Genomic DNA, 17181 nt, shown 5'->3' with positions numbered 1-17181 from the left:
AGATTTGGAATTTATTTCCTAGGAAAATATATTAAAATGAAATGCCCAGGAAATGATCAGGCCAACAGTTCAGTGAAAGTAGCTGAAAGAGCTGTACTGGCTGACACTGCTGATAAAAAGGTAGGTAACACATTTCTGCTTCTTCTGCGGTATTTGAGGCTCACTCCAAGTTTTACAAGGGAGTTATTTTTAAATTGTTGCATAACACATGTCTGTCCAATATTTCTTTCCTCAATCAAGCAAAGAAAATGCATTTGTTATTCCTGGGAGATTTCTGGTGCTTCTTATCGTATTTAGAGCCCAAAATAAAGATGCACACAAGAAGGCAAACATCAGAGAGAAATTATTATCCATGAGATAATGCACAGCCTAATTTACCACATATCTGAGACTGTTTCACCTGCAATAAATTATTTTGCCCAGCAGGAAAAGTCCTGTTTGACCTTCATTTTTTTTTTTTTTCCTGCAGCTGAAAACTCTGCTACTACCTCTAGGTCACGAGTTCAAATTCCACCCTGGCTGGGAGTGATTAAATATATCAATTTCTAATAGTATCTATTTGTTAAATAGTAGGACAGCTGTTCATGTTCACGTTTTCAGCGACACTTGCATATGGCTAAGTTGTAGTCTACAGGTCTGATCTTTCTACGGCCGCTGTGTATGGCCCAAGCGGTACATTGGAGAGGTGAATCCAAGGCAGTAGCCGTCCTCGGGGAGTCCCTGGCTGGAGCAGGGCTGGCAGAGCCGATCCGGAAGCAAAGTGTCATTCCCCAAATGGATCAGTCCCTCTTTCCTGGCTCTTCCCATGCACTCGAGTAATTTCTTTGAGAGAGGCAGCTGGGGGTCATTCAGAGCAATCCCACCCTTCAAAGATAGATCCAGGTTGAAAAATTCCTCTGGGCTGCCCTGTCTCAGGATCACAAACCCATAAAGATACAAACCCGCCCGTGCTACCTTATTCTTGCATCATGTGCGGCCGAGCCAGAACAGGAGCTATGGATTTTGTCAAGTGCCAGCTATAGTTACAGCCTTACATAAGAAACCGCAACAGCGAAGACTCACAAATCTATCACTACAGCTGGCACCAAACGGCATCTTTGCACAGGCTTAGCAGAAAAGCTGCCTACTGAATGGGCACAGACCGCCAAATTGTTCTCTCTCTTCTCCAGGGCAGGGTTAAGGCAATTTGGCAGAGGGTGGTAAGGGAAAAAATTGCTCTATCTGTTCTGTGTGTGGGGTCAGGAAGCAGGTTTTATTCTTTCGCAAAGATAACCTGGCACTTTTAATGAAGAAAGCAAGAAAGAAGGAAAGCCATCAGAACATGGCTCCCAGCTGTCAAGTCACATCAGCCAAGTGGAGATGTATAATCCCTGAGAGCAGCGGCACCGCTAGCCTCTAACATTTAATTGTGAGCTCTTTGAAGGAAGGCACCTGGCGCATTTCTTCTTTAAAATGCCCGGCACGCTACTGGCAGCTATAAATAATAACAACTGCTACCTCGGTATTTAGCAGCACAACATATGTGAAGGAAAGACGCAGGAACAGTAGATGGAAAAGAAGCAGTTTTCCTCTTCCTGGCTTACCGAGCCCTTGGTGCAGAGCAGGGGGACACGCTCCTACCTTGGCACAGGGAGCAGAACCAGTCATCCCTGCTGCCTTCCTGCCCAGTCCCAGCTCCCCACTGCTGCGCAAGCCAGAGGCAAGGCCACACTGGGAAAAGAAAGAATTTCCCCAGGGGGATGATGGCGGTGAAGATGCTGCTGGGTGGAGGACTCTCCTTCCTACCAGCACTTCACTTGTGTTAGGGCCAGAAGAGCCTACGACCAGTTTCCTGCGGTTGGAAGGGAAGGTGTGGGACAGTCAATCGTCCCATATTTTTATGTTCTTTCATCATGGGAAATTTCCAGGTTCATTAAGCAGAAACAGGGCAATCAATACTGACTGGAGGAGGAAGGAGCTGACAACACAGCCAAGGCTAAAGAGGGCCCCAGAGAGGCGTGAAGACAGATGATGCTTGCCAGGGGATCACCAGCACCTCCACTGAGCTCCGGGACTGCTACGCTGTCCTACACCAGCTGGATATTAAACTTCACAACTTTGCCAAAACTGACCACAGGCAGCTCCGGTACAATCAAAGCTCTTCACAACTTTGCCAAAACTGACCACAGGCAGCTCCGGTACACTCAAAGCTCTTCACTGACACGCAGAGGCTTTCAGACAGTGACAGCACGGCCGCTAATCCAGCTGGAAAACTAGGGTCAGAGAGGGACAACTGAAACATTTACTCCTTAATCCAAGGACTCTGAATGAAGAAGTAGGCAAGGACTAGCAGTGCTAGTACTGTACTTGAAACTGGAAATTATACCGGTAAGAGAAACCTGGTGGGACAGAAGGGTGTTTGCTTCTTGGGAAAGCTCAAAAGAGCTTTGTCCATGAAGAACTGCAAACCAGTGACAGGGAAGCTCTTAGGAATGAGTAAGAAAGCATGACTAAGAGTAAATCTGTTCCTGTTGAACCAATTTGGTAGAACTTCTTGGTAGAAGCGTTTTTACTGGAGATGAGCTGTAAGCTTTCATATGGATACAGACAGGGATCTCCAATATATTATTAGAGAGAAATAATACGGAGAATTGTGTAATTATGGGAAAGAAACCTCCTAGATGCAGACTAGAGAACAAATGCTTTTAATAATGGCAGGTCTCTGGTACTACTAGGCGTGAGAGCACATATCAAATACTGAGGGACTCAACAAGAGGCAACACTATTTTGCACTTACTTCTAGTAGCTGTAATAGGTTGGATTGAAAGAGAAATTTGAATGGAAATGGAAATTTGTCTTTCAGTTATCACTGTGAGGTCAACTAACAAACATTTCCTGCAAACAAAGATCTGAACCCCAAAAGTCCAAGTATCTGCAGACAACACAGAATTGGTAAATAGGCTCAGCCAATGCAGAGAAGGATGGAGTTATAATGTAGAAACGACTAATTTACAGGACTGGATGTCTCGAGATGGTGCATATGTTGGTATGAGACAATATTATGCATGTAGGATCAAGAAATCTAGAATAAGCTAGGAGTTTTTCATTGCAAGTGGGAGGGGAAGAAGCTGTTGGTTGTACTTATTCAACTGCAAGACAACTATGAACTATCACAGTAGGATGTATCCACAAAAAAAGCATACAAGGTCCTTGCACGCATCAAGGCAAGGCATTTCCAGGGTTGCTGGGTAAGCATTCATGCACAAGGACATCTGGAATACCATATACAGTTCTAAAGCCAGTTGGGAATCCAGATGTGTAGCATGCTGATATCACACGGACAACCTAGCAGCTCTTGCAGATAAATCTGGGCATGTAAATTGCTTTCTTAACATTTCAGTCCTATCTTAGATACTCCCCAGTATTTCCTGGCATATCAAGAGAGGTTTGGCATGGTAACTGTGGAGGAGGGGTGAGCAGAAGATGGTGATAATATGGGCTTCAGCTTTTGGTGTCGGGAGAACATCCACCCAGCGATCTGTATCTTGTTTGGGTGGAAATATGGTGTTAATTATCTCCATGACAGATGGATATGGCTATTCATTTCAGCTGCTTTAGATCATACATTCCTCTGGCTGGTAGACCTTCAGAAAATAGAGAAATAGATCTTCAAGATGAAGGAAGGAATGCCATAATAAGGACAGATGTTGCCATGAAATTTTAGTGTTGCATTCAGCAGGGACTTAGGTTTACATATCATCACTGTGATATTCGTATTTTTCCAGTCCTCTGTTCAGCTGGGCCTGTGTCATGTAAATGCAGTCTTCCTATTGAGTTCAGGGGCTAAAAGGCACACCAATAATTGGCTGTAATGAATTATTGCTCATTATGAATAGCCACTGCCGATTCTCCAGCCTTTCTGCTTGTTTTGTATTTGTAGGATACCTTGTAAGATACCTATTTGTAGGAACCTTCAGACTAAGAACTGTTTTCCAACTCCTTCAACTACTCACCATCTGGGCTTTCTGACAAGTCACTTATCATATGCCCTTCTGACTGGACACCAGTAACAAATGGCAAATGCACCAATAATGCAAATTTTGAAACAAACAATGGTTTTGGATAAAGTACAATGCTAAAGTACATGAAATGCTAAGGACCCATGAACAATGCCACAGCAGCTCTCTAACGACCTGCAGTCTTGATGATGATAACTTCCAAGTCATTCTGCAATCACTCCAAGAAGCCCGAGTGAGATCTGCACTCCATCATCTTAGATTTGGAGTTAAAACACAGTAAATGACATGGAGTTCACAAGCTTAGCACTGAATGGCACTCCTGATTCTAACAAAATATTTAAAAACATTGTACTTACTTAAACAACAACTGTATACAGACGACGAACAGTCCCCTCCAACTATTATTGAGCAACAGAAAAGGTTAAGCTGTAGAATGTAGGTGTAAAATAGCCAAAACTGAGAAGAAAAACATATTCCCTATAAGTGAAAATGCAAGTTTCTCTCTGTCTCTCTTTCTTTTTCAAGTATGAATGCAGTATCTCTAGGTGTCACTTAGGTACTAAAGCTCTAGTCATGTAGGAATGGCTCAGATGAACATATCACAGGACAGCATACTTGCTTCTCAGTGATTCTCAACTCTGCAAAACCAAAACCCATATCAGGGCTTCGTGCTGGGATTCTTTCTAAGATTATTTCAGTCAATGCCTTTGTCTTGAAAAAAGCCTACAGGTTAACACCACAAAGATGACCAGATCCATCGCGGTCCACCACATTTTGAGGTTTCCTACAAAGTCTGTGGCAGAAAAGTTGGGAAAATTTCCAATACTTAGAAACTTTTCCAGTTATTCTGACAACTGTCCAAAACTAACCTCGGTGTCTCTCGGCTTGGCCTGCCAGAGGGGAGAGCGTAGATCTCACCAGCAGAGCCGGCTGCTCACCGCTTGCAAATTTGGCTACTGAGAGTGCAATGGGGAACACGGGCTGCTCACCCCAGACTGTCCCGGTGGGACTGACACCTAACTGTACCTGTGACATCCTCAGGAGAGCATCTTGTTGTGGGTACTCACTTCTCACTAAAAAAAAAAATATCTCTTAAAAAATCAGTGATTGCTACAAACGAACGCAAGAGCAACGATTACTTTCCAACTGCAACGATGTGAGTGTAAAAGCGCTACAGTATGGGCAACATGAGGGAAAAGCAATTCCCACATTCGCCATTGTGACCATCTTGCACGTTATTTCTAGAGAACAGCCAGAGTGAAACCCTCTACATATGAGCACAACCCAAACTTTGAATTAAATTGTGAGCTGAGACTTTGAGACTTGCAGATGAGGCTCCTTCCTTATCACTCACTGCGGTGTGAAGACTCAGCAGTTCTGTGCCGCACCTGGCCTGACCTCTTTTTTTCCCCCCACTGATTTATTTAGCTTTCTGCTCTCTTCCTAGGTTCTGACTCTCATTTTATATCACAGATACCAACAATTCTGGCTGATCATACTCGGTGGAATTGAGTGTATCTTGCCTGGTTTCTGTAAGGTCCAAGGATAAGGTCCTGTCCCTTAGAAATGACTGTTAGCCTCAGCTTGAGCCAAGAGCTGAGATTAAAATTCAGCTTGAGAACAGAAGGTCTGGCATTATTTTGCATTTCTTAATAAAAGGTTACCACTGTTGTAGTTATTTACTCTCCTCTGCGGAGCACCCAGTGCTGACTAGGCAAGGGCTATCCATTAAAGGCTGTCTCTCCTCTCAGCTTAAAGAGAAGTTCCCTCTCTTTGACAGGAAGAAGGAGAAATTACTTTTTCTTTCAGCATCGCCACACCTGGGGAAAGGATCTTGCTCACAGATAACAGTGCAAGCAAACATTTTCTTTGGGAGAAACAGAGAAAGTGAAGATCAAGGTCAGAGGAGGCAAGAGTAAAGATATGCGACTGCTTTCAAAATAACCTTCCATAGAACACGTGGGGGTGTCTTTTTATTTAATACAGAAAATACGCAAAAGCATAAAGGAGGGGTAACGGGCTTGGGGCTTACAGAGAGATAAAGGGGCTGAAAGGTCTGGTTGCACAGATATGCTGAATTCCAGCTGTACGGAACGAGACAAACAGGCAGATGAGAACAGGTTGAGGGAGACTGCATTTACCTCTGCACACATGTATATGTAGGAGCACAGCCAAACACCTCTGTCCTGACTTCCCTGAAGCATCTTCCCTTCCTTCCCGCTTAGGGAGGCTAAGGACCATGGCTACTCTTTGCACAAGGTGCTAACAGAAAATTCATCTTGCTTTTGCCTCTACCACATAACCACAACCCCACGCAGAGCTTCAGCGAGTTTGCTGAGTCTCAAGGTATGGCCCAGCAGCAGCCTGGACATACAGCATCGCCCTACAAATCTGCATGACCCCCATCACCGGAGGGTACGGATCAGTGCTGTGCACATAGGCGTGTTAGGGCAAAAAAAATCATCTCGCTCTTCAAAATTTCAAACGCATGCAGAAGTCTTGACTCAAAACCAACTACAAGTGCTTAAGAATCTGCCTCTTTGACTCCTCACCCAGTGACTAAAGATTTCACTTTCCAAGCATCTCATCGAAGCTCACTGGCAGGATTGTCCCTGTAGTCCCTGGAAAGACACAGACGACCAGCTGGACTAGAGGGTTGGGTTGGGTTGGGAGGCTGGCTGTGCCAGCCACCACGAGCATCCATTTCTGTGTGCTGCTCACAGGTAGAGCCCAGAAAGACTAATGTAAATTTTATGGCTGATTTTTAGCTGGCTATGAACTAGGTGAGACATACAGACAGGTACAGTAATGCTGCCCCATGTGATTTATTCAATGACGCACAGGAAAACTGTCATTAATCCCTGGCTACTGCTTTAACTATCAGAGCACCCTTTCACTACAGCTGGCTATAAGCTAGAAGTCACCCACAAAACCATAATAAAAGACAAGGGAATAGAGCTCAGAATACAAGTTATGTTTTGGGGCTTTTTTTTTCTTTTTTTTTTTTACATTTTGTTATGAACTCAGAACTGGACCTGTTTCTGTGGGAACTTGTGCTAAGGTATGCAAATATTTCAGACCAAACCAGTCCTATTTTCCAAGAAGGGTGGGCCAGGTTTCAGGCAAAGATGCTTTCACAGCAAAACCATGGGAAAATTCACCATTTTCCATGTTTCCAACATGCCAATATTCATCTCATGTTAAGTGCCAGCAATTGTTGGAACAAGGCTACAACCCAAGAAAGCACTTAAGCACATGCTTAACTTTCAGCACATAAGTAACCTCAGTGATGTCCTGGGTTTTGTTTCTGTATTCACTGTTGTTAGTTACCTTGAATTGTTAAATCCGTAGGGACATTTTGCATCTTTTGAGCTGTATAATTGGGCCATGGAAGGGATGGCAGCTCATGATTACTGAATTGTTAATTAATCATTTTTATTATATTTAAATATGCTTTAGACAACCATAATGATGTATGCTTCCTTGGTATTAGCTGTACTAATTAGATCATCTTTTCTAAATTAGAGTGCAGTTTTCTTAGCAGGTTTCCTTTTATCTGGTGTTCATTTTTCAGAAGAGCTTCGTGTTGTTCCCACAGATGAGTGAATCATTTCCAGGGAATCGTGTTATGCAAAAGATGTTTTTCTTGATGCTGTAGAATGCCTATGGGTAGATCATGGATCTCTTTGACATCGTTAAATATTTTGAAGTTGGGCTTTCCTCAACAATCACGCATTCCTTGACTAGATAAGCTTAAGTGCATCTGGGATGAAACTCAGTCCCTACAACAAACTAGCGCATTCAGTACATTTGCTATGTTAGAACAATGACACTCCAACACAATTTTAGTGACATGTGAAAGCAGAAAATGAAAGTGTCTGAAATACATTTTTATACCTGAACATGCAAGTGTATTTTTTGCATCCTTTCTTTAGCAGTTAATTGGTGCTCCAGCAATGAAAGCCATTCTGTCTCCTTCTCCAAAAAATTGCTTTCAAAAGATTTCTAAGGAAATGATGACCATGTTACTCCAGAGGTTCCCATTTAGGTTATCTTAAATATTTAACTTATCATAGCTCAGGTAGTTTGCAATATCCTTTCTGGTTAAGGAAAGCCTGAATTTCATGTCTCTGCACATCTAGCCCGGAAATTTCTCAAAAACTATCTGTGAAATCCCAGGCTATCACACCTGAATGTGATGCTCCTGGTTCCAGAGAGAAACTATGAGAATATCCTCTCTTGGTAATACTTGGTGCATCTACATAGTTCAAAATCCTATCAATTGCGATGCTGGACGTTAACAGGATGAGAAGAACGGGCTATTGATTTTCTCTGAACAAGCCTACTCAGCTCTCTGGAAAGAAGTACTTACGTGTCAACGAATCTCCTGCTGAGGTTTGAGATGACAACTGGAGATCCAGACGGGAAAGGAGGGTCCCGAACCACTTTGTACTGGATGGGTTTGCAGTCCGCGCACAGCGTGCTGTGGGGGATGGAGCTCAGCATGGCAGCATCAATTTCCAGGTGCTCATCCAGAGTGTAAATCTGGATCCCATACACCTCCTCGCCCACTTGTCCCGCATCCAGCTTTATGGTCAGTGGGATGTCGCAGAAGACATTCTGCGGACCAAGAGAAATGTTTTTTCCACTGATGGTGAGCAACTTGATGTCATTCACCGCTCCGCTGGAGTCCCAGTCTGGGGAAACGAATGTCACCCAGACTGTGAGGGACTCTGGAGTCAGGGGATAACGAAACTCCAGCTGCAGGTAGCAGCCCTGAGGCTCGGGACAGGCTGGGGGCACCGTGTGTTGGTTGACTGCTGAGTTGGGACTCCATGTTCTGACACTGGATTTACAAGGCTGCTCAACATCAGGGTGCCCTGGAAAGAAAGAAGGAAGCAAAGACAAGGCATGAAAGAAGTTAGAGAACATGGTTTGTCATTGGCATCAGCCTCAAATGACACACTGGTGGCAGGAGAGCATAACTGTCTAGGAGACTAATTATATACTTGAGCAGAACAGGCATGGCCAGCATGGAGAGGAGGAATATAACATCAACATCTCCTGGCCAGGTGAGAGATGCAAACCCAGTCTTAAGTGCCCAGCTGGTCTGGACACCACACAACACACACTGTGCCAGTGTGTCTGGTCTTGTATTTCCTATTTCTAGTGCTTTCCCCTGTGCCAAACGATGATATTTCCTACCCCTTCCACTTGTTACTTTACCTGATAAACAGGGTCACTTTGCCTTCAGTTCACCTCCATGCTCCTACTTATTCCCTTGCTTGTCACTCTGAAATACCACCTTTTTCTCTTGTCTTTAACAAAGACAAAGGAAAGAGCTTTTGTTGATTGTATGAGGCTGTTGTGCTGTGCTGTTGAGGGGCAACTCCTATGCTGTTTACAGGCTAATCTGCCTTGTTGTGTAAGACCCCTTTTTTTGGAGGCACATGGAGCACAGGTCTGAGCTGTTTCTGGGCTCGTTGTGATGAAACAACAGGCACTTGTACTTTTATATTTCTCACCGTTGGCTATGTTCAACTACATGGGAGGTATAACTAAAACCTAATGAAAGCCACAATGCTTGCTGGGTTCCCAAATACTATGGTAACATTACAATTTGGCACAGAGTCATGGACTGCAAGATCCAGAGAGGTCAGATGGGTGGAACAGTTGGTAACAGAATCCAGTGAGAGCTATAAATTCCCTCTTCCTTCCCAAATAATCACACGAAAAAGGAGCAAACAGGACAGAGAGAAGGCAAAGTACAGAAAAGAAGAAAGGGAAAAGTAAAGATAAAGAAAGGCAATGAGAGGAGAGAAATGGAGAAGGCAGAGGAAAAAAAAAGAAGAGAGCACAGCTGCTTGCAACTGAGGAAGAAAGCAAGATAAAGCACTGGACAAACACGAACAAACAGGACATCACTGCTAATTTAAAGAGAAAAGGGCAATGTGTGAAGGTTATTCTTATTGTCTGTGATCCAATGAAGTGTTAGAAATGTGCCTCTTTTGTCAAGGTTAAACAGCACAGGGAATTCTCCTGTTCATACCAAATGAACCCAGATGCAGAATAGATTCCCTGGTACCTCAGGCAGCCCTCCCCGTGAGCCAACGCAATTGTCCTGCAGATGCCCAACTTCGAATGCTTCTCCCTCACCCGCACATACCCCACAGCCCTCCTCTCCTCCTCACGTGCCACAGAGCAGCGGGAATGCCACTAACCTCAGCATCTGGAGAGACCACAGCAGCGATATATTTTGAAGAAAGCCAGAGTTCCATTTAACACGCTCAAGTTTTTTCCCCCTGGCAAGCTCGCAAGTGCTGTGTATAATCATTGTGAGCAGTGAATACCCCATTCGATTTATGTTATCTCACAACATTCGCTGCCATCCACATGTGCTTGGCCGGGCCCTCCGATGACTTTCTCGCAGACTCACAGCGAGCGCCTGACTGCAGCCCTAAGAAGGTGGTTTTTAACCCCAGTATCTCAGAGAGCTTTGGAAAGATTTGTGAATCTTATTGCTGCAATCTCACAGACAGGAACACGGAGCTGATTAACGGCTCACAGCTCAGTCAGTACGTTTTCAAAAGCGGTCTCCACTGGGGTTCGTGCAAATTCACCTCTGACAGTTCAAGGCCTCTGTAAGACTTAAATAGTGAATAAACCTACGTGTTCTGGTAGATCAGGGTGTGATCCCTGGAGTTAGATGAATTGAACTCAGCCCCCAGGGAGTTTAATGCAGATCATTACTCCAAAATAGGAGCTTGATTGTAGTCATCCATAAATTAAAAACCTCAATGAAGTTGAGGTAGAGTCCCTTTCTTAATTATCATCAGGCACTTAGACCTGGGTAAGAATCATTTAATTGTGGAAGAAGATTGAAACCTTATTCCATGTAACTCTAGATTTCTAGAGACGGGCAAATACTATGAAAATTACAAATATTTGTATATAAAAAGTAATGGTGTAGTAGTCATTCTGTCCCTGTGCACTCAGGTTCTTAAATCTTTAAGCTTATGAGATCATCAGCAAAACCAGCCATAGAACAGCACCTCGTACAACATCATGCCCTGCCTAACACGAACAAAATGCGAATGTGAGGTTTGTGAGAAGTCAAATCCCATCTCCTGCTTAGACAGCAAGGATGGTGGGCTGGGAGGGAGGCTTCCCCCAAAATGCCAGCCACAGCCCCAGCCTGGTGCGTCACGCAGTTAAGTGAAGCAGCTGCGATGAATGCCCCTCCGTTGCCCTGGCACATGGACACAGATTGACACGCTCGTACGGGGAGGCCACCTGGGATCGGCAGCCTCTCGGGACGCAGCCGCTGTCACAACTACAACTCACCTGCCACATTGCTTACGTGGTTGAGACAAAGGGACTGTATCCAGTGGGACTCTAATGTCCAACTGAGATAATTCCATTTGCAATACAGAATGAATTGCTCTTCAGTGAAATATTGGCCACAGGGAAATGCAGGGCACTAGAGAAGCTTAATGCAGCGAGATTTTCTGTTATATTCTCACACTTCTTTCAGCCCATAGTGAGCCAGGCAGTGGGAACTGACTGATATATGCATATATTGCACAGTAAGCAAAGGTACTTACTCGGGTTCGAGCCAAAATCACCCTTCATATATAAAAACCCCCTTTGACCAAGTTGTGGAGGTGCTATAAGGTTTGTTTATTTAGCTGGTGTTGCTGGTGAGAATCCAGGTAGGTTAGAGCTTTCTTGCTCTATGGTGAAGGTAAAGAGTAAATCAGAACTGCCTCATCTCCGGTGCTTTCCCACAACCGCGGCCGAGGAGCAAACAGCCACTCATGCAAGGGGCACAGCTGGCTGAGAAAGAATCACAAAATCTCTCAGCCGGGGATGTTGGACCCCACCACGCTTGGGCACAAGCAGGGCACTAGGAAGGACACAGTCCCCAAGGCCGAGTTTTGCAATGGGCACGGCTCACACATAGCCCAGACCACAGCTGGTGTCAGCTACCTGGGGTAACTGTGCAGTGTAACAACGCTATGAGACCTCCAGAAAATGAAATCAGACCAACCAGGTTCAAAGCTGCTTCAGAGACACGTGAGAAATGCGATTTTCTGGTAAGAAGCTGGATGAGTACTACGAAACATTTTCCATGAGTGTTGTCTCAAATTTTAAAATGAGTTCATTTTGGCCATGCTTATGCCTCTTTTGTATTCCCTTTCCATGAACATTCAAAGCAGTGGAGATTTACACACATGAACGCTTGCAGAAAGTGAATTTAAAGCTTGCATGCTTGAGTACTCACAGATAGACAATTAAAGAAGCCAGACAATGATCTAACTGTGCTATTTGTAACTCAGACCAAGGGCAAATAGGCAGAGATCCTGAATGTCAGGGAGTGTGGTAGTGATGACAGAAAATTACAGAGCAACAAATACCATACACTTGGTATATTTTCTACCCTAAAGTGGAGACAACTTATTAATGTAGTAAGAGGATAGGATTCCCAAATTTTCTTTCCAGAGCAATGGCACAACAGCAACTGAATGAGACAGATAAGGATCAGACTGCACCCTTCATAGTTAAGAACATGCAGGCACACACTGTAAGAAGAGGAAATTAAATGCAAAATGCAGCTGAGTAATAAATCTTAGAGTAGCTTAGTTTCTCTAGGAATGATGCCGCTGGCAAGACATGTGAGATCTAGAAGTTTTCAAATCAGAGCTCGTTGGAGAAATTTTGACAGAACTGCGTATGTCAATGGAATATGCGCTTCTTTCGAAATCAAAACATTTTGCAAAATTGGGTTTATTTGGCCAAAATTTTATTCTGGAAGAGAAAATGGGAAGAAAGTTCTAACAATATTGGAACATTCTGTTTTGAAATTTTTGGAAGAAATCATTTCACTTTTGCACTTTGAAACACTTTGCATTTTTATATTAAAAGTTGCCTTTGCCCTAGATTATATACTAAAAGGGGATATTTTCAAATGTCATAATTTAACTGAAGTTCATGAAAGAGGAATTATATGAGCTAAACAAAACATTTTGGCCAGCCTCAAACGCTTCTTGTTTTTAATTTTCCTTCATGGAGAATTTCAAAAGTTTCAGGTTTTGTTCCAAACGAAACCAGGTTTCAAAGTCTTGTAATCCTTGGCAAAGTGGAAATTCCACCTTCCACCCTGCACTACTACTGCAAGCGATCCAAACTTCGCTAATCCTGTTTACTTGATAATCCAGTCACACTTGTAGCCAGAGCTCTGCTTCCCAGGACGGAGCTCTTGACCAACATCCACCCAAGGGGCAGGCGTGCTCTGCGCTGTGCCCGGCAGCCTTGCCCCTTGGATGTCCAAACTGGCAGGGGGTGAGTTGGGGTGAACCACAACCTCTGTTGGGCCCCCACCCTGGGAGATGGGTATGTGGGGCACAGGATGCTTGCCCACACATCTCATCCCATCATGCAGCGGGGACGCAGCTTGCTGCACATGCTGACCTTAGGACTAGGGAGGGTTCCTGGGTGCCAGCACTGCACATATCACCATATGAGCTTACAAAGAATCTTCCTTGTAGAATAACTCCCACGTACTCTAGCTGCAGGACAGAAAAGCCCTTAATGTAAGGAGGTATTTGTATAATGAGTTTGCAAAATCCAGGGATTGGCCTTTGAGTACAGTAAGCCCACCTGTGTGTTTACAGTGAAGTCTGCGCCCAGAGTGTGCTGCTCCCGAAGGAATAGCTCACGATGGGCGGACTGAAATGATATTCTGCTCCTTCCAAACCATAACTTGTGATAACTGACCTCTGCCTGGTATAATCTTAAATAAGCTCTACCACATCCACCTACTTACGTAATGGAAGGTACATATGTAGGAGAGTTAACGATGGAGATCTAATGGCATTGTAGGACCAGCTCTGCAGACCACTCTCCCTCCAGCATGCTCCAAGAGAAGCAAGTAAGAATGACTTGCAAAACACCCTGAACTAGACTGGGCTTGACGTAGTCACCTGCGTTCATGCTGCAGAGTACTTGCCCAAAGGGCAATCTCCACTCCTTTCAGCGTGGCTGCTGGTGCAGCCCGCTACCATTCAATGCAAGGGCAGAAGAAATCAGGCCCAAATAAATAACATGCAATTCTTTGCTTTTGGAGCTGGAGTAGAAGGAGTAAACAGCTCCCCTGAGGAATTCATCTGGCAGACGTGAATGGTCAGCAGTTCTTGGCACTCCACCACTTTCTGAAATTCAGGTTCAGCTCCCAGAGTTCATTTAATTCATGGGCAAGGTCAGGACACAGGGGCATAAAACACAGGCATTTCAGCCAGTGGCATCACTTCAGAGCACAGCGTATTAATCTGTCCTTTAGTTTTGTTCATGCTACATACAGGTACAATCAGTCACTCTCTCCCAGATCTTCCCACTTTCTTTGTGGCTCACTCCTTTTGCTCTGGCCCGACTTCTCCCCTGCCACGTCTTTGTCCCCAGCCCTGTGACTCACCTTCTGCTTCCCGTGGGCTCCAGTGCCCCGAGGGATCGCAGGGCATCGGGGAAGAGGCGCTGAAGGCGTATTGCACCAGGACTCTTCCTTCTGCACACAGATCACATGCTGATCCCACTTCTCTAGGAGGCCAGGAAAACAGGAAAACACACCAACTTAGTAACAGCTGAATGAGCTGCTTATTCAACTATATTAAAAGCAATAAGACTTAGAATTCGGTTCCACTTAACTCTCTTCTCACAGCACTGACAAGAGTGTTTTCTGATGCTGACCTTCTGTAGGTTTGGGCTAATGGCCTGCATAGATGGCATCTGAGAGTCCACCATCCAACACAAAACTACAGGAACCTGTGAAATCACACTCAGCTGTATCTTTTTTTTCCCCCTGCACTACAACTGGATCAAACCCTGACAAAGAAAATACCTGTTCCTTAGTCGTTAGAGCAGAGAAACTGGCCTCAGGAGATTTCAGATCTATTTCTGCTCCCACCATAGATCTATTGCTTGAACTTGGTAGTATCTTCAGGACTGTGAAGGCCTTGGGCTTACTGGTGATTAGAGGAGAGGGTGAAGACCCAGGACAACAGACAGAGCTGCTCTGTGAAGCATGGCTTGGCTAAGTATGCAACTTGGATTGGGGATGGGTTATGAACATACAGAAAAGAACATGCCCTGAATCTTTTTCACAGGGGAAACTGGATTCGACACCTGGCAGCTTTGGCACCAGCGGATGGCTCTTTCTGAACTGGAACATCTTACAGCTCCACGCCATCAGATGGCATGACACGGCATTAAGAAAGGCACTTCACTGCCCAATGCCAACATTACTTCACCTACGCAATGCATCTAATACCAGCTACTGTCAATAAAGTACTATCAGCAAAAGTGGTTGAATGCAGATTCACAAATATTTTTGCTAATACATTCACAAGATCAGGGTTTAAGCTGATGTAGACTGATGTAACTCTAATGTCTTCCATAACTTTAGGCTGATTTGTATCAGCTGAGAATGCAATTCTCACAGTTCATCCCTACGTTCCTTGGGGTCACAGAATTTGGAACCGTGTATGATCCAGAACGTGTGGTTATTCATGCCAGTAAGTTGCTTATTATTCAGAATTCATTGTTCTGCTTTAAGGAATGCTGCCCACTCAAAATGAAAGGAAAAAAATTAATGATCTTAATGATTAAATGCACTTAGGAAAGGACGGAAGTTTTAGACAAACAGTTTGTGCTTAACACATAGTGCACTCTCTAAACCACCCAAGTAAGTATGGATTGAGTCATCAATTATTATAATCAGCCATGAAAATTTTAACCATCTCCCATTGTGCAATATATTTCAGCGCTGCTTTGTGCAGGGCACTGTGATCCTCAGGCAGAAGTTATTTTGGTTCCTCAGCGAGGGCACTGGGACTGCGAATTTACTCTCCCAGCCCTCGCGATCTCGTTTCCCTTTGGTGTTAGGGATGACACATGCTCAGCTGCTCCGCAGCTTAGCATCTCCTCTTTGTTGACAGGTATCTATTTGAAAGTCAACTTTCTGTTGGCTTAATTAGGCGGAAGCAGGGATAGTCAACAGGGGGGACTTAGAATGAAATCAGTGGTAAAACTCATATCCATTTCAATGCGGCCCCAGCCACCCCTACACAAAGAGACGGTGAATGATTGAACTCATAGACAGTGCAGAAAGGGATGCACCTGCTGAAAACATTTGAAGAATAAAATGTGGCAATGGCAAAGGTGCCCTCCTCTTCCTTGTGCAATCTGTAACGCTGGTAATGAACACATTTGGGCATGTTGCAAATAACTTCTCTGTCTCACTTCACCCACCTGCACTATTGGTATGACACTGCCTCCCTGTTTCATTTGTCTGCTGTCTATTTAGTAATGGTTTAAGTGTCTAACTCAGCTTGCCTGAATAATATATGCAAAATAAATCAGGAATCCAGGATAAAAGGTACTGAGAAACCAAAATGTAGAATTATTATTGTGCAGTTGTTTTTCAGACACATCCACCAACAGCCAGGATAGAAGTCCCTGCAATAATCATCTTTCAGTTTCTCTACAAAGAGACTCCTGCATTAGCACTTGGTCCTGGATGAGGACAAGGCTTTGAAAGCCAAGTTTCCACAATTAGGACTGCTTTTTTACTCAAATTAGCAGCTATACAATTTCATCACAGGCTGCCATGGTGGAAAAAACTGTAGGCTTATGGACAAACATTTCCTTTTAGCAGCAAGGACTTGGAGGTAAGAGAAATCACAAGGAGCATCATGTGGGAAAGGCTATGAGCAAACTTTCTCTTTTTACTTTTCCAATTTGGGAGCCAAACTGAACCCTGATGTAACTCCACTGGCTGAAAGGAGTTATACAGGGGATGACTCCTGGGTTAAAGTTTTTACTCTGCAGACTCTTGCAAACAAATCCTACAAACAGCCATGAATGTCAAAACTAATTATGGAATTGCATTTACAGGCTTATGAAAATCTAAGCCAGATCCTTACACCTTATGCAGCCACTGACATCAAGACAAAATAAGCGTAAATTGGTTCAAAACACTATTAATTAGGAACGATAGCATATCTGACACCTTATACGCTGGTGCACATGACTCCCCAAAGTGCAGGGTAATGGAAAATCAAGACATCTCTGTTTTCTAAAAAGCCAAGTACTGGGGAAATTCCAGCTTATGAAGTTCAGAGCACAGGAG

At 44.1% G+C, this 17181-nt stretch overlaps 1 protein-coding gene across 1 annotated transcript in view; it reads right to left on the bottom strand.

Moving 5' to 3' along the window:
• Nucleotides 1–17181, bottom strand: part of PAPPA (pappalysin 1) — a 177378-nt gene that overhangs the window by 95115 nt on the left and 65082 nt on the right. Inside the window, exons 6-7 of the mRNA XM_068413809.1 lie at nt 14470–14591; nt 8371–8878 (exon numbers count right to left, since the gene is read on the bottom strand). Coding sequence (XP_068269910.1) covers nt 8371–8878; nt 14470–14591 — 630 coding nt within the window. The remainder of the gene's footprint in view (nt 1–8370; nt 8879–14469; nt 14592–17181) is intronic.

This window comes from Nyctibius grandis, chromosome 16, assembly GCF_013368605.1.
Source record: "Nyctibius grandis isolate bNycGra1 chromosome 16, bNycGra1.pri, whole genome shotgun sequence".
Classification (NCBI taxonomy): domain Eukaryota; kingdom Metazoa; phylum Chordata; class Aves; order Nyctibiiformes; family Nyctibiidae; genus Nyctibius; species Nyctibius grandis.
The sequence above is the reverse complement of the archived record's forward strand: the minus strand, read 5'-3'. Positions and strand labels throughout refer to the sequence as shown.